Genomic DNA, 25,645 nt, shown 5'->3' with positions numbered 1-25,645 from the left:
TCAGTTTATTATTTACACATGTGCATTACAACTTACAGATCACAGTGGATTTACAAAGACACAAAACATTTAGTGAAACGTAAAATAATATTAAAATTGCACTTACTTCTTTTAAGACATTTCAGGTTGTTCATATTTGTTCAGGTTATTCACATTTTTTGTGAAAGGATAGTTTATAAATGTAAACATTTTCATGTAATTTAACTTTTTTTGCAGTGAAACAAGAAAAAAACTGGAGTTGTCATCATTTACATGTTATTATTATAGTATTTTACTGGTCTGACCCACTTGAGATCACATTGGTCTATATGTGGCCCCTGAACTTAAATGATTTTGATATCCTTGATTCTAAACATCATCAGTATAATTTTTGCTTTTCACAAATTCATCTCATGGGCCAGATTGAACCCTTCGGAAGACCAGTTTTAGCCTGCGTGCCACGTGTTTGACACCTGTGCACTAAGTGATCATCGTCTCAGAGCAGAAGATGCTGCACCTCTGACTGTGGCTGAACATACCTGAGTACAGTACAGTGAAAACTCACAGTGTTTTCCTGCATTCATCGTGATGAATGGTCCCCCCCTCTCTTTGTCAAAACAACAAAGCACACAGAGACAAAAGCTTGTGATGATGAGTAATTGTTTTTGAGCTGGAATATGTAGACCTTTGTGTGCGCAGAGTATTTCTGTCATCATGAGATATTTGGTTCACCTTTCCCTTTATAATCGCACTACATAAAGAGCATAAGGCCTAATGTTCTGCCAAGGTGATGCATGAAGGTTGGGGTAAAATAATGCGCAAAATAATGTGACAAAAGCTGCAGTAGCAGAATGGTTGTTTCCTCTTGCAGAGATCTGATTGGAGTGTAGATATAACAGTTTGACATTTGTAATTGATTGCATTTTATAGACATTTTAGATTTGGTAAATTACAGCAAATAAAATGAAGTTTGTGTGCAATGTGGATGTTACGTGAAAACCACTTACTTAGAATGTGTGTATGTGTGTATAATGTATGTACTCAGATCTTTTGCACAAAACACAGTCTGTTCAAATCAGATTTCTTGCAGGCTTGTTTAGTGTCCGATCTGTCTCTTCTATGTTGAAAAATTCTATAATAAAATATGACAGTTTGCACATAGGCCGCGGTGGTTATTGAATTGTTGGTTCATTTTGTGGATTAATCTGTGCCAATATATTCCTCATAGCATTTTGAGAGAGTATTGTCACTAATGGTGTTATTTATCCATGTAATGCAGTCGCAACGCTGACTTTAGCTGGGAATTCTTCAAACCGATGTAAGACTGTCATGTTCCATACCATGTGATGAATGCTCACCACACACAGTATCCAGCTAGAGCTCAGATGAAATGGCACAAAACATATTTGACTGCAGCAGATAATAAATGCCCAAAACACATTAGTTCATGCTTTTTGACAATTTTCTTCTCTGAATTGCTTCTAATATAAATGAGAAGTGCGCATTTGAATACAGACGGTTGCAGTCATGTATTCTTTATTTTACCACCCCCTGTGCAACAGCTAAGCGATAAAAATTCCCTATCCACAAACCGTTAAAGAAGCAAAAAAGCACATTTTTAACTTAATATGCTGGTAGACACATGCTCCTGCACTGAAAGCGAATGCAATATACTATACATACTATTTCTACGGGAACTCAAAGAAAGAGAATGTTAGCGTGAAGAGGACGCTTGTAATTACTGGACGGATGTCAGCGGAGTGGTAAACAGCAGCTGTGTTGTACTGCACGCCTGTAAGGCAATACGACAGGAAGTCTACATGTCGTTCTTGACCACAACCTGAGATTAAGTAGCTGCAGTCTGAGACCTGGCCCTGAAAGCTGATGCAGGTTGTATTTCTCTGGATGTGTATGCATTTGCTACTGTACCCACGTCTGCCTACAGAATGTGAGAGATTGAGATCAAAGTTGTGTGGTCCGCTGACTCTTAAGAACTGTTTAAGGGTTAGGGTTTAATTTGGCTGATATGGTTAAGGACAGATTTATAGCTACAAATCCCCAAAAGGGAGGCAAGGGGCATTGTTTTTGGTTCGGTTTGTTTGGTTGGTTGTTAACACTCTAGCAGCAAAACTGTTGGTTGAATTCATACCAAATTGGGTTTATAGATGGATGTGTCTATGAAACTGGGTTGATTTTGGTACCTGGCACTTTTCCAGCTTTTTAGACCCAATAATAAAAGAGAAATTTACATATATTTCCCCCCAGGATGTACCTAACAATGACCTCAGATAAATGCAAAAAAACATTATACTCCCTTTCTGAGCCATCCCAAAATTAATGACTTTTAATAAAATATTGGGGCCAAAAATAGGACCAAAATTGAGACAGGAAAAGCTGCCTAGGTGTCACTGTATTTGATCTGGAAAACATGTCTTGAAATGGTCTTATATACAGTTATAAATAAAGACATTGTGTTAAATTTGATGATCCTACTGGTTTTTCTAATCCAGACATGTGGGTTTTTCAAGAATTGGCAGTCTCATTCCAGGTTTTGTATGTAACCCATTGTGTCCACTTGCATTACGTGCAGAACCTGCCCAGTTAAACGTGTATAAATTGCAAATGATTTTGCAACACTGGTCATTTTTGTGAAACACTGTGCCTTGCATAATTAGTTCAATTCCCAAAATGTACATGTAAGAGAATAAACATATATATGTGTGTGTGTGTGTGTATAGATAGATAGATAGATAGATAGATAGATAGATAGATAGAGATAGTTAGCGTAATTTTCATGTCCTCTTTACTGTGTTACATGGAGATTTTTGTATAAAAATAATATTAAAAAAAAAAAAAGAAAATGTGTTTTATCTGAAAAATAGTTTCTCTTTAATCTCAGTAAAATATTTATTTTTAAAATAAACCCAAAGTGCTTCTATACTTGTTTCATAACATTAGTCTACATCTGGTTTGAATTTTTTGCCCCCATGTCCTGTTTTTAGGGACCAGTTTCATCTCAGATTGCCAGTGTTCCCAGAATAGATTTGGCTAATTTTTGGGAAATGTAGGTAAAAGTTCAAATTTTTTATGAATTTTTAGAATATTTTTTCGTCTCGCATTTACTTACAATGGGGAAACTTTCAAATGTCTATAAAAACATAAATTTTGTTTCAATTTACTTCAAACTTGGCACATATATGGATGCAACTGATATGCTGACATCAGCACACGCATAGACATGATGACATCAGCTGGATCGATGCCAAAATAAGATACAATATGTACGAGGGGCAGGGTTTGTTGTGCCTGGCACCACTTGTTACTATCTGTTTTTATTGCTCATCAAATAAAATGCATTTGATATGTTACGTCTATTCTTGTTAGTAACATTTATAGCTACTGTCAACGCATCCCATTTTTCATGTGATCAGTAGTGACTGTAGAGTCTCTTAGGGTTCCTGGCTAAAATTCTTGTGTTCATCATCATTGTGTTCTTATATAAACACATCTAAACTTTTGTTTTTACTTTTACATGTTCATATTAGCACAATTTTTGAAATATAAATATATAGAACAAAACCTAATTCACTAAAAAAAACAGTCACACCAAAAACAACTTCAAATCAAAATGAATCAAAGTGCAGAAAATGACATTATCCTAAATTCATCCAAAACCCAAGAACTTAGTTTCTGGTGTATGTCAAATCCAGAAGTACCCCATTTCCACATACTCACATACTGAAAAAGCAACCTAAAGTGACCACATCATTGCTAAACCCCCACAAAGACTTTACTTTCACAGCCAGCTGAAAAAAGTCCAAATCAGACAACAATTTATCACTGTTTAATTCAGCAATTAGTGAATTAATCATCACATAAATTATTAGAGTATTACAAAAATTATAGTTCATTGTACCCAGAGCGTATAAATCATAGGTAACCCACTGCCCTCAGTTTAATCCCTATACATTAATCAGACTTTCAATCAAGCTGAGAAAGTCACCTCAGACCCTTCACATCCTGCTGTTATTATGGTTTTCAGCTCAAAGAGGCACAAAAAGTCAATGTCCACAATAACAATCATGCTTCATCAACAGTTTCCTTTCTTTTGTTTTTCCTTACGTACTCTGAACTCTTGTAGCTAATCTTCTCCTTCTGTACATGACTGTGTGTATATTATTGTACTTTGTTGCTTGTGATAAAGTTTTATATGTATACTGCATCATTATCTAAATTTTGCCGCAGAGTTTACTATGTTCTATCCTGTACCAAATACAGATTCTGCTGGCCTTGTTTGTGTGCCTATGAAAGAATATAAGGCCAGGAGAATAATATGGAGCCAGTTTATGGAGATTTTCCTGTGAGATGCCCATGCAAATTGAGATTTTGCTGTAGAGTAAAGTTTTTCAACCCTCAGGGGCCCTGAGCATTGCCCAGAATTGCCAGCTCACATAGATGCACCTCTGGGTCGGTTGTTCCCTCGGGCCATTCCATTCTGAAATGGTGCAACAAATATTAAGGGGATTGGATTATATCCTGTTTTCAGAGTTTAGAGGAGGATATACTGATTTCAGAACACAGACGTGTCACTAATTAAAAGGACAGAACTGATAGGGGTAGTTTCTTACTAGATGTTAATGCAAACACTCAGTGAATACCAAATGATCTGCATGTTGTAACAGTGCTGGCAGAATGTGAAAATGTGAAAATGTTGGCTGATATGGAAAACTCAAACTAAAAAATTTATATTGAAATTTTCCTTTATTTGCATTTCAGCATTAAAAGAACAGATATGCTTTATTTGTACATATACACCCATTCCTGACATTCAGGATGCCACACATTCAGGAAAAAGTTCAGAAAGAAGTTATTTGAGGCTAATAATAACTTAAAACAAAAAAAAACAAAAGCAGCATAAAGAAAGTAATAAGAAAGATGAGCTGAGGATTGTCAGTTTGTCAAAAAATAGTTGAGAAACGTATTGAAATGGTTAAAAATGACATTCCTCTAAATAAGATACTGGATTAGATACTTTACACTCTATGGTGCAGAACTGGATTCAAAGGTTAAAGGAATCAGGGGGTATTTCAAAGTAAAGGACAAAGGTACCAGTTAAGCTCAACATCACAGCCTCTGATCCCTCAGATAACACCACATCAAGACCAGTCTTTAATCTATAGCTGATAGAACCACATGGGTCAGGATTACTGTAAAAACAATCTTGTCAAACACAGTTAGATGTAGGGTCCGATCACGTGGACACACTTCGTGTTCAACGGTCTCTGTCATGTAAGCAGAGTAACTTATATGTATGTATTATACATATTTGAGTAGGTATTTATAAGCACTTTAACATTATGAATAACAAAATTTGAGGAGATAGAATTTTTAGGTGAAAAATGTCAAATTACTGCTTGGTAACATGTGGACTTGAAACAGACATACATTTTTTAAACTTTACACAAATATTCAAAACATGCGGTTCTCGTCAGAAATTGATATCAAGTAAAATAAAACCTCTTAGATATTGTGTTCAATTACGGTGAAAATAAATTTGAGTAAAATATTGAAAACTCTTTGTTTTATTGACATGAGAATGTGGTAACGTGGACAGGTTGCCATAGTAACACGTGGATGACTCTTTACCATTGTATGCATCACCCAAAATGTTGACTTATTTTTTAAAACAACAAGCCAGATATAATCACAATGCTTTATTAAATGGATTTAATACTAACAAAGTGTTATTTACGACTTGTGGTGGTCCATGTTAATATTGGTAAAATAAAAATGAAGAGTAATTTCTCAGTAACAGTTCACAGATAGTTTTTTAAATGTGACCAGTGTATGAATTCACAAATGTAATCATTCAGAATTTTAATTTCTCAAAGTAATAGACAGTCTTTTGCATGTCTTTTTGTAAATTTAATCCAGCCTAGCAGAAGGTTTGGAACTTCTTCTGTACTGCGTGAGTGGTATTTTAAAAAGGACAACAGTTCCATAAAATAGAGATCTGTAGCTAAAAAATGAGCCCACTTGATAAATGATGTGTGCAAATTTACTTTTTCATGTTGATGTTCACTTTCACTTGATTGGACCCATAAATGTCTGTTCAAACTTTGCTGAGCCAAAAGGAAGCCTTATGTTAACAATGTCCAGAGGGGTTATCGACTTCTGTGGGCTTGGAGAAATCTCGGCTGGACCATCACTCAGTAGAAACATGGAACATGCTCAGACCAGTCAGTGTCCAGTTTTTGGTAAAACAGACACCATGTGCTCTGGACCACAAATTATAAGTACAATCCAGCAAAATTACAAAGTGTTGCTTTACACTTCCATCTTTTTCTTCAATGTGTTACAACCTGAATGTCAGGAATGGAAGTATATTTACAAATGAAGTGAAACTGACCAGACATATAGGAAATATATTGTGTTTATACCGTATATAATGAAACACAAGTCACAGTAAATCCTATTATCACAGCTTTCTTTTTTAACTTGTATTTTTCTCACCGTCTCAAGTTTCCTATTTGAGTTGCACATATACACCAGACCAAATAACACACTTGAACCTCTACTACAGTAAAATACTTGGTCAGGTTTGTTACAAGTACCTTTTTTGGAGAAGTGTTTCACTTCTGAAGTGCTCCTCACCCAGTCAGCCACTACAAATGGATTTTATAGGCATCAAATGACTCACAATCCTGCGAGGCAACTGTGTTAAGTAATTCCAGGCAAAGTGAAAGAGTTGAGATGAATGTCAAGGGCAGAGGTATTCACAGCACACTGTATTCTGTCTTATGTCACTCCATTATGCTTGCAGACCACACATCATTGAGCGGAGAAGCTTTTTAAGCTGATAGTGCAGCTTCCCTTGGTCATTCAGGTCATTATCCCTACAGGGTCCATCTTTCTCTGCCACCAGTGTTTCCAAAAAGCACACTTCTAACTCACAAGAACTGCAAATCCATTAAATCAGTGTTGCTCAGAACAGAGATTTGTTTTGAAGCCCATGTGGTCAACTTGGCTGATATTCTAATGAGGCAAGAAAGGGACCAACTGGGAGAAAAATCGGATTTCCACCAAGAAGTCTATTATTTATTCTGTGCCAGATTGCCGTTTCAGAGGTAGAGATGAAAAAATAAGTCATATGCAAATCAATGAAACTTGTTTTGAAATAAATTTGATTTAGCAGATTCTTAAAGTTTTGTCTGGTTGGTATCAAAAGTGTGGTTACTGAATATGTCCTTCAAATTCCAAGAGCTTGTTGGATCAAGTCCAGTTTTACGAAGTCAATGATAAATAAGTCAAAATCATGTCAAGATTTTGGGAATTTTCAACATTTAAAAAAAAAAAAAAAAAAAAATTATGCAACTGACATCCTCTGCAGATATGTAGAACAACAATCCATAGGCTGACCCATATCCCTCCAAGCTGTCTATTTTTTTTTTATTGTCTAAATAAAGTACTCAGACCACAGCAAGTGAAACAAGATCTGAAAATGCAGCATGGAATTCACAGCACTCTCACGTACCTTCTGGCAGGAAATGCTTTATTGATAACAGGATCTTAGAACACCTAATACTTTGTGAGGGTCAGCTGATTCCTTGCTAAAAAGATGTAATTCAGTACAGATAATCATTTAACTGTCATTATGGCCCAGGAAACACAAAGGGCACAGCACATTTCATTGTTGATACGGTCCAGCTTTTTACACTGCCACGTTTCCAGACAGGGTAAGATAATAGTAAAGGCTATAAAAGTGTCAGAGAAAAAGATGATAATCAGTTACAAAGTGCTGGGTTCATTTTACCTCTAACCTTACATTTCCAGCGCTTTTATTTTGTCACAGAACAATATATCACTGGAGTGATTCTTTTGAGGCTCGTGATAAAACTACATCCCACACTGAGAGAAACAAGAGGAAAAGGGAGCACTGTGGGAAAGAGTATTTATCATGCAGATTTACTAATTCATTGCCCATACACTATTTCATCTGGACAATTTCCAGTTTGTCTCGGTTCAGTGTAACCCACAGTTCTGCTCCTGGTCTAAAACCTCAGTTGCACATGCGCATTCCCACCAAAGTGTAACCACTGTAATTGGTCTCCCGTGGCTCCGGAGCCCATCGTCCATTAACACCACCACGGTGCTGCCTGGCTGCTGTCCATGGTGCTGATCTGTAAACGATGGCCTAGTGATGGAGGACGCCGCCATGCTGCTCAGCCCTCTGTTACAGATACTTGAAACTTTCTCCTGTCTCATGCATGATTGCTTTCTTGAAAGTACACAAAAACATGGCACAGGGTCTTCATGCAATGGCCTTTTCAAAGCTCAAATGACTGCACCAATACACTCACTACTCTCACTGGCACCTTCTGACTTATTTCCACATGACATTTGGATATGATTTACAGCCAAAACTTAGATGTTACGAGTGCCTCCAACCAGGAGCACACATTTCACATAGCTTTGTTGTCGGTTCTTTATTTTCAGCCTGAAAGGGAAGAAGATATGAGCACCTTTTCGCCAACTCAGCCCAAATGGGAATTATCAAATGTAAAGAGTGTGTAGTTAGGTAGCTATTATATATTACATTTCTACTGCTCAATTATTTATGATCCTACGCCTGCATAAGATAGTAATAATACATAAATAAAAGTAAGACAGAAAACTGGGCTAATAGCACAAAATTAACTTCCATAATCCAGGGGGAGTAGCATCAAAGTTGCTTTAATCTCTGCGTTGATCCGCAATGGCAACATTACACAGTTTGCAGATGAAAAACGACAATACTTAAAGAAGTTCTTCCCCTTACAGTTAAAATAAATCCCCTTAACTAAACATCAATCATGTTTTCTTGTTAACAGAGAAAACCCTGTCCTTTGTTCCTTCTAATTAGAAGCTGGAAGTGAAGTTAGAAAAAGCATTCTCACCTCGGATCATTAGTATTTCCAGAGTATGCGCCACTTAGTGCGCCACTTAGCTCCCCGTGGTTTCACTAAATTCACACTTTACTCTCTATAATGAACTCTTTTGCATCCATCCCTCATTAGGCCTATGGAAAGTATTAACCGCTCAGGGGCCGGAGGGTGACAAAATAGTTTCCCCTTTGATCACCACCCACTGCTAAAAGCTTCTAATTGCTGGCTGTGTGCGCTAAAAAAGCGCTGGAGGTCAAACGACTCAGAGTGTCGCACCGTTACTCTTTAGACGAGCCAGTAACGGGATCAGACAAACAATTTATGATGGGGTTTTGAGTGCTGGAGATGCGTGGTGAAAGCGCAGTCACATGGCTAATCCTCACCTGGAGCAGAAGCCAACCACTGGTCTGAAGTGACTGTGACCCCACAAAAGCATTCTTTACTTGTCACATCCCATCTTCAATATATGCAGGCGTACAAATGAGGCGTGAATATTCTGTAAAGGTGCAGATGAGCTGGCCAGCACAGCATCCTTTTCAACTAAGTGGATTTAAGCTGCACAGTTAAACGTGGACTCTGCGGATGAAATTTGCAGTGGCTCCTCACTCCTGGGAACAGAAATGCATGTGAAATATGCTGATAAAACAGCAGCTCCACTTCTCTCATTTTATTTTTATCGTATGAATATTCTAATTCGGTCTATGGCAACGCAAAATCAGCTCATTTTAAGTGACACCCCTGTCTGAAACTTGAAGTAACTCGTCATCGTGAGGAAAGTTTGAGTTGATCACTTCATTATTTCATTCATTCATTTTTTTATTCGATTCGGGGAGAAGAAAAAAAACAAAACTTTTATGTGTACAAGGAACTAAAAACAGAGCAAATACATTAATAAATAGAAGTGATCAAGACAGTATAGCAATTGCCATGTACACTAGTAATAAAATAAACTCAATATTGCTCGAAAAGAAGTGGGAAGGAGAAAACTTATTAAATCCCACCCCCACCTCTCATGTATACAACATAACACATGAATTTTTCTTCCTCCACCCTTAGGGCACTCATAGAAATACTCTGAAATTCAAAATTTAAACCTTAATGTGTTATTGGAGGACATAACAAGACTTTATTTTGTGAAATTTTTCAACATTTTTTATTGTCATGTAAAAAAAAAATCAAGGTCAGTGAAGTTACCATATTTGGTTTCTTGCTCATACGTGGCAAGTAAATAAATTTTTAAAAAGTATATATAAACTAGAAAAGCACTCGTAGAGTGCAGACCTCTGCCAAGGCCGATCACTGCTCCCCCCCCCGATCACCACCAAAATTTAATCATTTGTTCCATGTGCCAGTATCAATATTTCCTGAAAATTTCATCAAAATTCATTCAGAACTTTTTGAGTTATCTTGCTAACCAACCAACCAACAAACCAACAAACAAACAAACAAACAAACAAACAAACAAACAAACCCAGATGAAAACATAACCATAAAAAAATATTGTTATAAGCTACGGGTGTATCAAATTGGAGGCTAATCAGAGTTGTTTGGAATTTTTTATGAATTTTCGAAAATTGCTTAATGATGAGAGATAGGAAAATTTGAGATTTTGTGACCTCACTGTGACCTTGAACTTTGGCCTACTTGGCCCAAAATTTAATGGGTTCATCCCAGGGCCTAGGCCTATCTGTGGGTACAATTTGGTAAAGATGGTTGTAATAGTTTTCCCATAAAGTTGCTAACAAACAAACAAACAAACAAACAAATAAACAAACAAACAAACAAGCAAACACACAAACACACAAAGCAAAGTGATGACAATACCTCCTGGCGGAGGTAAAACTACAAGAAAAACACATGTAGTGTGAATGGAACATGTACTTTAGAACATTAGAACATCACTTTTAGAACATTAGACCAACATAAGTGCTGATCCAGACACCTGTCCACATCCACATTATCCCTTTGAACGTCATTCCTTACATTAGTACCATTCCTTCCTGGTACCTAACAAAGCAGGTATGCTCACTGTTCATGCAGAGGTGGACCTTACAGACCCTGTAGACCACATTGGACCTGAGATTGTTGACTCACTGTCCTCACTATAACTGTTGCTGTCACTGTCTTGTAATATGATTACATGATACTAAAAGTATCATGGCGAATGCAGTAAAGGAGGAATGTCACTGTTTTTCTTGAGCCCATTATAGTTGAATAGTTGTTTTTGTGTTTTATTGCTCATTGTGTATCATGTATGCGTTTTATGTTGTTTGGACTTTGTATGGCTGCTCCCTTGGCCAGGTCTCCTTTGCAAAAGAGATTTCTAATCTCAATGGGACTTTCTGGTTAAATAAAGGTAAAAAAAAAAAAAAAAAAATGCTGAAATTACTAAAAATTGTCACTTGCCCAATAAAGTGGTAATGATAAAATTACCTAATCCTAATAGTCCTAATAAACAGATTAGTACAGTGTTTTTCAACCTTGGGGTCGTCACCTTGAATTCAAATGGGGTTGCCTAAAATTTCTAGTAATTGATGAAAAAAAAGTTTCAATATATATTCCATTATAATTAAAACTCCACACACATTTCCTAATAAAAATCAAGTTCAAATAAAATGCAGGATATAATATCTGAGAGGGCATATCTTGATTGACCCGATCATGTGACTGCATGTGTTACTACACAGTCACAATCAGAAAACTGGACATATCAAAAAATGGAAAGATTTTTATCACTTGCCTGGCCCCGCTAAGACATCTCCAAGGGAAAAATGTCTCTGTTTTGAATGTCTAGGGTTGCCAGAATGATGCTAACCCTGTAAAACCTGAACCATTAAATCACTGAGAGCAAATTCCAGTTCTTTGAAACCAGAGCCTTTATTAGTCCTTCTAAACAACCAAAAATAATGTTTTTTCAAATATCATTTTCCATGTATGAGTTTCTATTTTATGTCATATTTGATCCATCGGGTCTCAGTGCTCAAATATTATTATTTTTGAACAAACAAAAACACGATATAAAAAAAAAAAACATGTCTAACAAATTGGTAATTCCTTTTCAAAACTGGCAAAGTTCTGCCTCCTGGCAATCTTGTAGTGTCACTGGAAAGGCCTCTGGTGAATGAATTCCTCCACCCTGGTAGATTATCCATGTATTGCATGTATCTAATTGTATACATCAGGTTTTTCAAGAAAAAAATCACACTGATCATATAGAGGGCTTCAAAACTCATGTATCAAATATGACACGTTTGGCGTTATAGGGTTACAATGGAGTCAGAAGCCAAAAAAGTTTGGGAACCAGTGGGTTAGGAAAGCTGATATACATATATTAACTATCTAACTGATAGTCTGCATAACTTATAATACAATATATTTCAACAATAATTTGCATACAAATAATGGTAATGGCAGTGGCACATACCAACATGTTCAGAAAGGAGAGAAAGTGCGCCTGTAAGGCTTTGATCCACCAGTGGGCAATACTTTAAAACAGCATTACTACAGGTGGGTGGCGTGTAATTGTCCTTGGTGGAACTGGAGCTCAACTGCATGCACTTATCAGTAACGCCATTCGCCATTCGAGACAATCCAGGTTGTAAGGTGAAAAAGATTTTTCCTGTGTGCGTGCGTGTGCGTACGTGCGTGCGCCTGGGTGTGTGCGACTGAGTGGGAGAGACAAGCGAGGGAGACAAAGAGAGAGAGAGAGAGAGAGAGAGAGAGAGAGAGAGAGAGAGCGGAAAGTTGTTCAGGTGGCTTAGGTGAATATTGTTGCGTTGCAGGCGAACACATGGAACCATGAACTCATCAGCAGGTGCAGGAAACTACCGCAGGGGCTCCACAAAGGGAGAGAAGGTAATTTATATTTCATGCTCTGTTTCTGCGTCTTGCCTGTAATCCAGCCCTCGTTTTCTTTTCTTATAGTTCATCTTAAAATCCGCCGCTGCTCATTCACAGATCACCATTCAAGTACTTTTGAAGGCGCCACTGATGCGGTTTTCATTCATTTCGCCTGAACTGGTCCTCAGCGGTAAATGAAGTAACCAGAGTTGTGTTACATGTTGTTAAGATGTTGCTCTCCTGCCGGTTCTGCATCTCGGTTTTAAGTTCGGGTAGTTCAGATCAGATTCAGAGTTTGCTTACTGCCTCACAATCACCAAATGTTTGTGCAGACATAGTTTCTGTTTTCTAGGATGGAACTGAGTTCATCTTATTTTGGAGCATTTCTGGAAGTTGAGTGTGTTTGTGTGCGCCTGATCTCTACTGGTGTCTGCTCTGTCGTCATTTGTCTGGATAAATATTTGCAAATTACATGTGCCCTAATATATCTTATATCCCACATCTTCCTATTGTTTTCCATTGCAGCTCTATGTTTGTGGTGCACTTAACAGTATAACCACTCTGCATTTGCTGTTTGTTTAAATATGTGTATGTGTCTCTTTGGAGTTTCCACTAAAGAAAACACCATAAAATGTATTTATTTTTATTTTATTTATTTATTTTTTTGGTCTAGTCTGCTTAGACATTTATCCAACAATAAAACTCCTGTAACACCATTTCCAAGCAGTGCATAAAAGATCTGAAGTTATCTTGACATACACAGGGGAATTCCTTCATTGTGTTTTTCAATAAGGGACAAAAATATGTTGAAGCAGAAATCAGTTTTCCAGTGATACCCTGAGGAGCTGTGACAGAAATTGTCATAAATCTGCCTCTAGGGGGCATGCCATCCTAAAAAAAAAATGTTTTGTAGGCCATTATTAGATATGTCTGTGTTCTGAATGAGTTAACGTTCAGGAAATATCATCTCTAGATTCTAGATTTATAAATTCCCACTGTAGTCTGCATACTTAGACATCAGACATTGATGCAGTATCAGCTGGGATCAGGGTGATACTTTTATATCTGTCTCTTTAAGTGCTGTTTGATGTAATGGTCTATGATGTATTCCTGTGTATGCAGGTGTAGCTGTGTTCTACGCATCTGTCACTGTTGTTGTCAGGCTTAAATTGTACAAGTATTTCACTCAGTTTTACATTCTGAGTGTCAAGTTCAGTCCTTAGTGGAGTTAGTTTGCCCTCTGCTGGAGGCGCAAAGTCACATACACACACACACACACACACACACACACACACACACACACACACACACACACACACACACACACACACACACACACACACACACACACACACACTCAAGATCAAACTCTCCTTCCAGGCTTTAGCAATTTGTCTGCATCTTGACACATTTTCTCTTATTACTCAGGCTTCACTGCCCTCCAGTCAGTTTCTTTCAATCAAATTTTACCATTGCAATGAAAATCTCTACCTCTGTATGTTACATACTTCTACTGAAAATTTATACAGCCAGATGCTATTTAAAAAAAAAAAAAAAAAGAAAAAAAAATCGAGGCTGACAGACTTGAAGGCTTAAGGATCTGACTGTGACCAAAGTTAGACTGGGACTTGAGAACGACCAGGCATGACCTATTAAATTCAGCTATAATCTGAGCAAAATTTGCATAGAAAGGAAATGATTAAGTTTGACTGCGGATATTCAAGCAGCTCATCCTTCTCTGTGGACAGAACATGTAATGTGAAGAAAATGCAGACATGACCTTCGCTAAAACTTATTATGATATGCGTATTAGGATCCAAGCTTAAAAATGAGGGAGCAATTACAGGCTCATAGTATTTACACTTTTATGATTATTATGATTCTTTTGTATGGTTTGTGTATAGTTTTACCCTTCTGTTCGTTTTTTCTTTCTTTCTTTGGCAGAAAAATAACATATTTTTTAAGGATATATCAGGTGGACACAATCATTGACAAAACTAATAAAGCTATTCACAAGTGTCTAAAGTTCAAGAGTTAGGCATCTTCCGTAACTTTAAATTTGAAGATTTTTCCAAGTTGTTTCATTTGTGAAGATGACTTCTAAGTTTAGTTTAGTTTATTGTTTATTTGTCAGGAACAATGTACAAATACATTAATCTCAAAGAGCAGAGATGCTTTGCACCAGAGTTAGCTACAAGCTACTTTCCATCTGCTGTCCGCAGGCAGGTGTGCACACAATATAGAACATTTACATTACATGCAATATAGAATTAATCTTAGCTCATGATTACAATAGTTAAAAACGTATGTATTTATTTAAATTTCATAATGTTTCCAAAAAATGCAATTTCATCATACTTCATTCCTAAAACACAGGTTTTAAAATCCTGCTTAAAAAGTCAATCCATTCTAATTTATCAGCCATTAAACATACATTAAAAATATAAGCAAGATAACTTCAAGTTTGAGGCTTTTATCATTTATATACAGTCCCAAATAAGACTGATACTTTAAGGTACAGTGAAGAAAATGCAAATTAAAAGAGAAAATAGTGATATTAAAATGGACTTTGACTTGAATTTCATTGAAGATATTATAAATACAACATATTGTGTGTTATATCTGGTCAACTTCATTTTATAGATGTTCTTGACATTCAGGTCTGCAATATGATGAAGAAAAAATTGGAAAAGAGATGATTTAGATTAGATTAGATTAAATTGATCCCACAATGGGGAAATTCATTAGTCAAGGCAACAACAGAACAAAGTTTATGGGAATTTAGGTCTAGTAATGAGTGCCTCAAAGACAGATTGGATGGGATTTGAATATCTCATCATTTATTTAACAAAAATTTAAGGAAAATCCATCAAAGTTTTTCAGTGCATTAGAGACAAGGGTACAAGCTTTTGTGGAAAACTCATCACTGATCTTATAGAACTGCATAGGTTCAGGAAGACAGGGTGGCCAGTTGAAGTATACAGTCAATCAATCAATCAATCAATCAATCAATCAATCAATCAATCAATCAATCAATCAATCAATCAATCAATCAATCAATCAAATTTTATTTATATGGCACTAAATCATAACAAAAGTTATCTCATGACACTTTGCATATAGGGGTGTAAGAAAATATTGGTTCTGCGGTATATTGCAAGATTTCATTTCATGAAACTTTATCGATATTAAAAAGTACTGTATCGATATTTTTAGGTATTATTCAAATGCAGATATAGCGGAGGCTCATTTTTGTTTTTTGTTTTTCTTTTTTGTTTATATTTTATTTATTATTATTTAACACTGTTTTTTAAAATAATGGTTATGTGATGCATCCTAAAAGCACTTTTTACTGTCTGAGAGTGACAGATTTTAGTTCCTTTGGAAACTAGGAGAATTAGAAACATTTTGTGATATAGCATTAGATCCTGTTCTGATCAAATAAAAATGTGTTTAGTATTTGTCCATGTTTGGTGTAATTCGATTCTTCCAGGAAATAATCTTTAAAAAGAAAAGAAACAAACAAAAAATTGCTTTTTTAACAGTATCATGATATATCGTGATATATTGAATTGTGATCCTAGTGTTGTGATTTGTATCGTATCTCCAGATTCTTGCCAATACACACCCCTATTTACATACAGAGTCAAAACCAGACTCTCAAGCCAATTTACAGAAACCCAACAGAATCCTCCAGGAGCAAACACTTGTGACGGGTGACTGTGGTGAGGAAGAACTTCCTTTTAACAACCTTTTTACATGTCTTTTTTGGTAGAAATAGACAACTTGTGAAAAACTAAAAGGACCATCCAGACTGTTATTAACAGTAACTCAAAAAGCCAGGGTCTGTCATGGTCTGAGGTTGTGTCGGTGCAAAGGTCAAAGGTCATTAGGTCATTTGCACTTCTATGACGCACCATCAATGCTGAAAAGTACTTTGAGATTTTGCACCAACACACGTTCCCTTCAAAATGGCAACTTTTCCCATGATGCCCATGGATATTTCAACAAGTCAGTGCAGTTCATTCTTGTCCCCAATAGTGAATGCTTGGCACATGTTGAAACAAAATGAACCCTGAAAGCCTTAAGTCGGAAGGTGCTGTTGGGTACCTTGAGACTTGTTTTAGAAAAAATGGGACTAAATTACAACTGAAACGCTTCATTTCTTGGTTCAGTCCTTGAAGCATTGAGAAAAGAATGAGTTGTATTACTGCCTGAGCATCAGAAATCATGTATTTTTACGCATGAAATAAAGCTGAAGTTTCTTTATTGTGTTCTTGCTGTCAATGAAACACAAATGAAAATACATTTTAATATTACTGTTTTTTTACTCTTTTTTTTTTTTTTTTTTTGAGGTTGTGAGGAAAAAACAAACCCAGTGGTAGAACTGGATTCATTAACCCTTTGACACCTGAGATATTATTCCAGGTAAACATGCTGCTGTGAAGTGTCATCTGTTTCAGTGTCATAAAAGCTGCTGTGAGTATGTGCTTGTGTTCGTTTTCTTCAGTGGTTTTGCTTTACTGTGTGTTTTAGGGTCAAAACAGTAAAGGACAAAGAGAGGAATTGAAGTTTTACAGGTTTTTACTAAATAAGACTCTCAGAATGTACATCAGCACCAAATTTAGGATGTTGAATATGAACTGTGAACTGGAACACACTGAACAAGTATTTGAATTTTGGCCCAGTAGTTTCTGTTTTAGGGCACTTTTTTTTTTTTTTTTTTAACTAAATTCCTCCATTCATTCATTCATAGCCTTTGTTTAAACTTGGAGATATATTGAGGACGCAACCTCATTTACAATATACCCGAGACAAAACAAAACATTTGACAAATACAATGGACATATCAGAAATAGCAAAAAGTAAAAGTGACAAAGACGAATTAAAAACAGAGAAGTCTACATAAAAACAGGAGCAGCTGGAGGTAAAAGAAGATGGAATTATGGATTTAAAACACAAAATATTAGAAAAATACGATGTACATATCAGAAGTACCAAAAAGTAAAAGAGCAGCTGGAGGTAAAATAAGATGGAATTATGGATTTAAAACACAAAATGTTTGGAAAATAAGATTCACATATCAGAAGTACCAAAAAGTAAAAGAGCAGTTGGAGGTAAAATAAGAAGTGATTGAGGAAATCAGTCCAGCTGATTTTTGGCACCTGGTTGAACTCCAAAAAGCAGTTACACAGTCAAAACTCGATAAAAACATTGTAAAAAAAACAAAAAACAAAAACAAAACAAAGGAAAATTACCACAACACTGCAAATGACAAGGAAAACAGTGTTTTTAAAAAAGCCCAAACTGTCTATTTTTTATAGTCGGTCTCCCTCTGTGTGGCTCCACCCCCCATTCCACAGGTGGCAGGGGGGTGCACTGAGCATGCTCAGATGTCTAAGGAAAGCACAAAGTCTACTCTATCAGCACATTTGGGAAATTTTCCTATTCAGCAAACGATTGAATTTCTTATGATTATTTAAAATAAATCCTAAATTCAGAACGCTCATCACAGACATGTCAGGGGTTAAAGGGTTAAAACACAAGCAGTATTATTTTAATTGTAAATTATGTGCCGATCATTAGTGGCTGAAAGTGTTACTATATTAGAGGGATAATGTTTGTGTTTTATTAACCTTGTAGCTACTTTTCCTGTCACATTTCAAAGCAGCTGCAGTTGTATTTTTATGATTTCTGTGCAGATCCACAAAGGCTTACATATTCAAGTGCTACTCAAGAGGATACATGAACCACACCGCTTTTACATTTGCAATATTTTTTGAGTTGTTGTACTTTGGGACAAATATTGTTATAATGCTTGGTGCTATCTTCAATTTCATCTGTCCTTTTCGCCTCCAATTCAACATAATTTGTACCGTAGACTTACAATTTAAAATCAAATGGAAAAGTTGTTCATCAGTGTTTAATTGTGTTTTGCCCATGGCCCAGAATGAATCATTGGCATTCATTGTTCCTCCTGCACCACTGAGTGAAAATATGCTTCGTATTAAGTGCCTTGTCTCATCTTGTTGTCTGATGTTTTCAAGGCCGGAGCTTTTCTCCAGAGTCCAGGCTTCCATCATCTGAATTTACTGTCAGTGCGCCGAAAATGCTCTCTGTTTCTAAGATACAAATTGTGTTTTTTCATTTTCTGTAAAACGGGTCTTACAGTTAGTGTCCCAAATGTTCAGCAGTACAAAGCTGTAAGAATAGTTTTGTCTTTAGGGTCATGTTATGCATCATTTTTGTGCTGTTTTGAGTGCCTTTTGTGCTTTTGAAAAGAGATGATTAAACCCCTATTTGATCAAGTTAGCTCTTCATGAACCTGTATTAGATGTGTTGAAAGCGTATTTCAAGGATTTACCGGTACCCTGAGCTGAATGTTAAAGTTCCCCCGGAGTAGTATTGTACAGGCAAAGTTTCACCGAAATGATTTGTATGCAGCAAGAATATGTACGGATGAAATGCCTTTCAAATGTATTCTGTATTCATCTAGTGTGGCCTCTGTATTTCTGCATTGAACTGCTAGTCTTTGAATCACCTCCTCAAAATGTTTGTATTATTTCCCATACTATTAGCTGCTTGGAATGACTTTAATTTTTCTGATGCACACTGACAATGTGCATGTTTTGATACCATCTGTTTATTTTCAGTGATTGCAGTGAGTGTGAGTGTGCACTTTTGAACAATGGCACATTGTTCAATGAAATGAAATTCAGAGACAGAGAAACAACCAGGGACACCCACAGCAAGGGACGACACCATTCAGCAGCAGTCATTTGTCAGCGCTAACTGCTGTGCTGAGGTTTTCGCTCTCCAGGGAAGGTTTGCTGTAGATGAGAAGCATGTTTATGAAAGCTGTCCAGGTTTTGCAGCTCCTGGCCACCCTTGAGCACCTAAAGCTCTTCATCCTGGACACAATCATGCTCCTGCAATGCTCCCTGGGGGCCAGAATTCATCAGTATGTGTCACCTGTAATAGATGACCAGATAGAGCTCTGTCTGTTGTGAACCTGCTTGCATCTTGCTGATAAAGTCATATCATAGTCTGACATGCACGTATGGCTGGACTCATTCCTATTCTGACACACCGCGTTGTGTTCTCTATTCATATCTGCCCTTCTCGGAGCTCAAAAAGGAGCCGGTCTGAGAGGCATACCAACAACGGTCTTTGGAACCCACAGGGAGGAGCGCTGGTGGAGGATGTTTGGGGCCTTTGAGGCGATTAGATAGCTGTAGATGCTGTGGTCTGGTTCAAGGTCAGGATTAGAGCTGGTCTAAGGACACAAAAGTTTGCCACCATCATGGGACACAAAGTTGTGAATTGAGTTGGAATGATTATACACTCTTGCTGCACAGTTGCGCACAGAGAAGTATGTATCACATAAATCCTGTGAATCCTGTCTCCAATGGGTGCTTCACACAGCTCTTAGTCCTATAAGGATGTCAGGCCTAATCTTTGTGATAGAGATGTTGTGGAAAACAATGCTGCTCTGAGGAGAAAAAGCAATAGGAATGGAAATAGGCATTATTTGCTCCTTGGCATCATGATAATCCTGCTTTCTGTTGAATCAATTTGTGATTTATCAGTTTAATTCTGCAGATGTAATAATTAGCTCTAGAAGTAGACCGATATATTGACTTTTTTCAATACAGTTGTGGAAAAAATTATCAGACCATCAAATCATCAAAAATAATGGTTATGCATTCAAGTACTAACTCCTGTGTATATCATGTGACTAAAACAGACAGAGAAGAAAACATGAAATACCTAAAAGCACTGTTTTTGGCAGTGCAATGCCATAGCGATTGATGTAAGAACTTAAGTGATTTTGGTTTTTATCAAGAAAACCATAGAAAGTGGCTAGATATCAGCTCTGAAATTAAACTCTTATGAGCTATTTTTTGTTGTTATCATTATATTTGTCCAAACAAATGTACCTTTAGTTGTACCAGGCATTAAAATGAACAAGATATTGAAGAAAACAAGGGAGGTCTAATAATTTTTTCTGCGACTGTATTGCCCATCTGCCTTAATTTTTTTTTGAAAGCCGATATTTGATCAGTAGTAAAAATGTTATAATATTTGATCAGTAATCAGTATTGATCAATATTTGATCATGTGAAGTTCAATAAATGTTAAAAGAGTACTATGTGTAGGTGTATTAAAAGTTTCATTTATATTGTGGCATAAAAAAACTGAGTGTTTCCATTGTATTTTACGGTCGATGTGCTTTAAAAAAAAAAAAAAATGAAAAATCAGCCTTAAATATCGGACACAAAGATTGGCTGTAGATATCGGCCACTGGCTGACCAAAGTTTTAAAAATCGGCATCAGCCTTAGAAAAATCCATATCGGTCGACCTCTAATTAGTTACATGTTTTTCATCTTAGTTTAGTGAGGATTTCATTATCTGAACAGCATCCAAAAAAAAAAAATCTACTTTTCCTCTTAGTACTGATGTTGATAGTGTGAGTTTTGATGCTAACATGTGCACCTTTTCCTAATTTAAATATCTAAAAACAATAGGCTTATGGTGTGTAATTTGTTGTGTGTTTATTTGAAATGTTAAAGCTAAGAGAAATCTGTAATATTATTCCATTTTCCATTTCATTTGGTTGCCTGTCTGTTACATCATATCCCCTTTACTAATGTTGATGTAAATTTTTACGCTTACAAATTATTTGTGACTGGTTCGTTAGAGTTAAATGTCTAGGATGAATATAACTCACTGAACGTTAAAAAAAAAAATGTTTTTTTTAGCAGCAGTGAAAACTACTCCTGTGATCTTATGCTACTTGTCAGCATCCTCTGTTACGTCTCTTATTTCTGTTTGGACTGAGAAACCACTCACAGAAGAAATGACGTACTATTCATTTTAAACATTCTCATATAGTGTGATCACACAAATTACAAAGATTTTTATGATTTAAAATACGTCTGCTTCTATTTGCCCTGTCTTCTTTTATACGCTTTATTAATGAGTTTGTTTTGACAGCGACTCTTAAGTAATTTCACTGGTGCTCACTTTTTGCAAGATCAGCAGAAAGTGACAAATGGAGGGAATTAGTTATCAAATGTAAACAATGGTGTCACGGAATGTAGTGAAGAAATTCATGCTGTGCATTGTTAATCTTCTGACAACGTGATAAAATACCACGTCACCTTTGTGTTTTGCAGCAATAACGGTGGTGACCTTTTACACTAATTGCAATTACACTGACTTATTGTGAACCAGCAATGTTCACAATCATAGGCGTGTATGTCAATGCTGTAAATGTGACAAAAATGAATGCAGAAGGTGCCCAATCAGGAGCCTGTTAAATGGATCCTCGGGAAATGTCACAGCACAAAATCTGCTTGTTAACAGCAGCGGCTGTAACTACAACCCCCACATATTGCACTAAGTCAAAGGACTTTATTATTCCCCTGTACATTCACTAGAGCAATTATTCTCTCAGATGAAACTCCATCTCCTGTAGTGTGCATGCAAATCTGAACTTTAGCTCATCTTTATCTCCTGTGTAGAGTATGGCTTTACATGTTGCCTTGATTAACATAAAAATTAAAGGTGCGACTGTACAGGGTGTCCCATAAGTCTCCATACATAGGAGACATAATACATTCCATACATATATGGTTCTAACATGTATTTCTTTATATTTCTTCTTTATAGTTCTTCAGCAGTGGAGGACACGCATTGAAATGTGTTCCCGACAAAATGGCAGTCATATAGAGCATATTATATAAATAAAAATGGTTTATGTCAAGAAACATTTATTTTTCCTATGTATGGAGACTTATGGGACACCCTGTATTTCCTGTTTCCTTTCTTGTGTTTCTGATGTGAATAGAAACTTTTATGGTCGTTGTGTTGTGATTATGTCACCTACCTTTAAGTAAGTGTAGCTCTTTATAAACCACTGTGTTAATGTCAAATGCAAATCAAACACATAAACTATAGAGTCCCAGTAGCTATAGTGACAAAACACTCCGGCTGCTTTAAAGAAGTCTATGAGTCACAGGTGGAAAAAAAAACGACAGCCCTAAAATATATAAATAAATCTCAAACCACTTGCAACCACAGGCTATAAAATATACCCCTGTCCTTGAAATTAAAGCATATCTCAATATAATATCACAATTTATTCACTTTCCCACTGAATAAATGGCAAGGTCATTTTAAAGATAGCGCACATTTTTCTCATAATTGTAAAAAAGAAATTATCCTACAACTGATACCATCTTAATAACTTTGCATCATACATTGCACAATTGACATTAGGCATCTTCACACCACCTCAGCATCTTGATTTCACACAGAATACAATTGCTGGATTTGCAGCATCAATACCAACCGTGTTTCACCCCTCAGTCCATATCAAATCAGACCACTGCCTGACAGTTAGTAGCCTTGTGATTCAGTACTCTCGAATCCTCCATTTTTAATGAATCCCTCTGGTCAGGTGAGTAAATTAGTCTAAGTGGGGTAACAGGAGAGGGATATTGAGAAATATCACTGCTTCTATCTGTTTGGTAGCTATTTCATTCACTCCATCCCATGATTCTTCTCCTGCTGCATGTTTTGTTTTGCTTGAATAAGCCGGTTACTCAGTCCTAGCCCTCTTAGGATTCAATACACAAGGCACAAATGCTACATAAAGCAGGCTTGCCCATGCCAGGCTTCTGTCCTGTTAGCATGGTTTGATGGGTGTGTGATTGAGTGTGTGTAGGTGGAGGGGTTGTATTTTATGATATGGAAGACAGGTGGCATAAATATTACTTGTGCTTAATCACAGCCCAGCTGCAAAGCTGACTGAATTGATCCATTTCTTGGTAATACGTGCACACACTCTGAGGAGAAATACACACACACCCCCTCACAAACTCCTAAGGAAAAATGCCAAGCAAGCACTATTGGTACTGATATAAACAATTTGGGTTTATTGTTGATAGTACACTGTATGTGTCTATATGTCTGTGTTTAGCTCCCAGTTTCTAATTTGCTTACACTATTGAACTCTCCACCTTCACTGAGAAAAGTCTTATTGTGAGAGTTGAAGTGTGTATGTGTGTGTGTGTGTGTGTGTGTGTGTGTGTGAGAGAGAGAACGAGTGAGCGAGTGGCAGAGCGAGCCAAAGAGGGAGGTAGTAAGGACAGGAGAGATAAGTAGCATTTGGAGCAGTCTGAGTGGAGGAGAGGCACCCCCCCACTCAGCCCCCCCCCCCCGTGGAGGAGATACCAGTGCCTGTGTGATTGATTCACCCAACGAGGAAAGAGGGAGGCGTTCTGGTCGGGTTCTTGGACCCCCGGGTCATCGTCTCCCTTGCTGAAGGGAGGGAGAGGAGGGGGGTTGGGGTGGGGTGGGTGTTGGGGGGGGGGACTTCTCAGACACCATCACCAGCTCCAACTTCACAGCACAAAGGTGTGAGCGCAGCAGCAGCAGGGGGAAGGCAAGTGGCACTTTTCACCATGTCTGTTTTCATAGCCACCCAGCTGAAGATAGACACCAGCACTTCTTCCAGAAGGGTAAGGGGCCCTTTTAGCATGCATGGCACGGTGTGTGGGAATGTCTGTGTTTATGGGTGAGCCTCCTGCTCCTGACAGAGAAGGCTGCTGGCTGATTTTGATAACAACTGGACAGGCAGGAATGGACAGACTCATCCTGCAGCCGCTCTGACGACTATGATGGGCAGACGCTTTTTGTTTATAGTCATTCAAGTTCGGACTTTCAATGAATATTTACAAATTCTATACATACGGAACAGCATCTCAATGTTATTCTCTGTGATGTGTTGGAGAAAAGTTAGACAGAAGTGTGTCTGCATTGTTGTGGTTTGGAATATCTGGATTTTTCCAAAATGTTTTATGTACGATGCTGGCATATTAAGCATCCATTTTTTCCCCCCTCTGTTTTATGGACAAATCCTCCAGGGTAGGAACTATATGGCTCTGAGGTCAGCTAATTGTTAAGCTTTGACTAAACACTCACTTTATTCTGCTCTTGTACTTGCATGCAAATGAGCTTCAATGGAGATGGATGAGAAGAAAAAGTTTAGGATAACTTTTGTTGTTTTCAAGCAAGTAAGAAAACATTAAATATAAAAATAAACTCCTGAAAGGTCATCACTGAAGATTTCATGCAATTAAAAACATGCTGTTTCTTAGTATTATTTCATTATGATTTGATGTTGTTGTTTTGGTTTACTCTCAGATATATTAAGGCTCAAAGTTCATCACCAGAAAAACAGAGCTTGCATATATTATACAAATTATTTGACATTTCTGATTTGTAGGGATGGTCTATGCAGCCCTTTATATTATAAAATTGCTGTGAGGCAGTGGTGTCATGTGGAGTAATAAATTACCAAAGGGGTGTTACTGTGAAATATAACCAGTGACAGAATAAAAAAGCATGAGGAGCAGGGTACGTGTATGAATTTGCCTGCCATAAGCTACTTCATTTCATTCAGGGCAAAACCTTTCTGTGTGTGTCCCACTACACACATATATCCACACACAAACATGTATATGACAGTGGATTTTTAATGGCACATTCTCATTCGGTTTGCTCGGTTTCTTTCCTATCTCTCCCCCCCCCTCCACTTTTCATCATCTCCTGCCACAATCCACAAGGCAACTGTAGCCTCCTGCTCCCCTCAAACGTAGCCACAGTCTATTTGAGCACATCAGCCAGCATTAAACTCCATTTCCTCAGTGACTTATCTGCTGCCATTTCAATTTGGGCTCACTACATAGCGTCCCTTCATCCGTAATGTACTGGAAGATTCAGCACTTATTCTCTGTAGAAGATAATATGCGAGCTCCAAGAGGCAACATGCTCAGCTAGTTTCAAGAACACGGCAAACCAGAAAGTTGAATTTTGCACCTAGTGTATAGAA

At 37.1% G+C, this 25,645-nt stretch overlaps 1 protein-coding gene and 1 long non-coding RNA gene across 2 annotated transcripts in view; one reads left to right on the top strand and one right to left on the bottom strand.

The window, feature by feature from the left end:
• Positions 1–1,434: 1,434 nt before the first annotated feature.
• LOC115437867 (uncharacterized) lies at positions 1,435–25,625 on the bottom strand. Its single transcript, XR_003937992.1, has 3 exons — positions 25,613–25,625; positions 16,382–16,494; positions 1,435–1,447 (listed from the first exon to the last, which is right to left on the bottom strand). It is a non-coding gene; the product is annotated as an uncharacterized LOC115437867 (long non-coding RNA).
• dpp6b (dipeptidyl-peptidase 6b) overlaps positions 12,658–25,645 on the top strand; it is a 135,185-nt gene continuing 122,197 nt past the window's right edge. The window contains exon 1 of the mRNA XM_030161236.1: positions 12,658–12,758. Within this exon, the coding sequence (XP_030017096.1) occupies positions 12,702–12,758 (57 nt within the window). The 5' untranslated portion in view covers positions 12,658–12,701. The remainder of the gene's footprint in view (positions 12,759–25,645) is intronic.

Source organism: Sphaeramia orbicularis, chromosome 17 (assembly GCF_902148855.1).
Source record: "Sphaeramia orbicularis chromosome 17, fSphaOr1.1, whole genome shotgun sequence".
Lineage (NCBI taxonomy): Eukaryota > Metazoa > Chordata > Actinopteri > Kurtiformes > Apogonidae > Sphaeramia > Sphaeramia orbicularis.
Note: the sequence above shows the minus strand (reverse complement) of the source record. Positions and strands in the feature narration are given on the sequence as shown.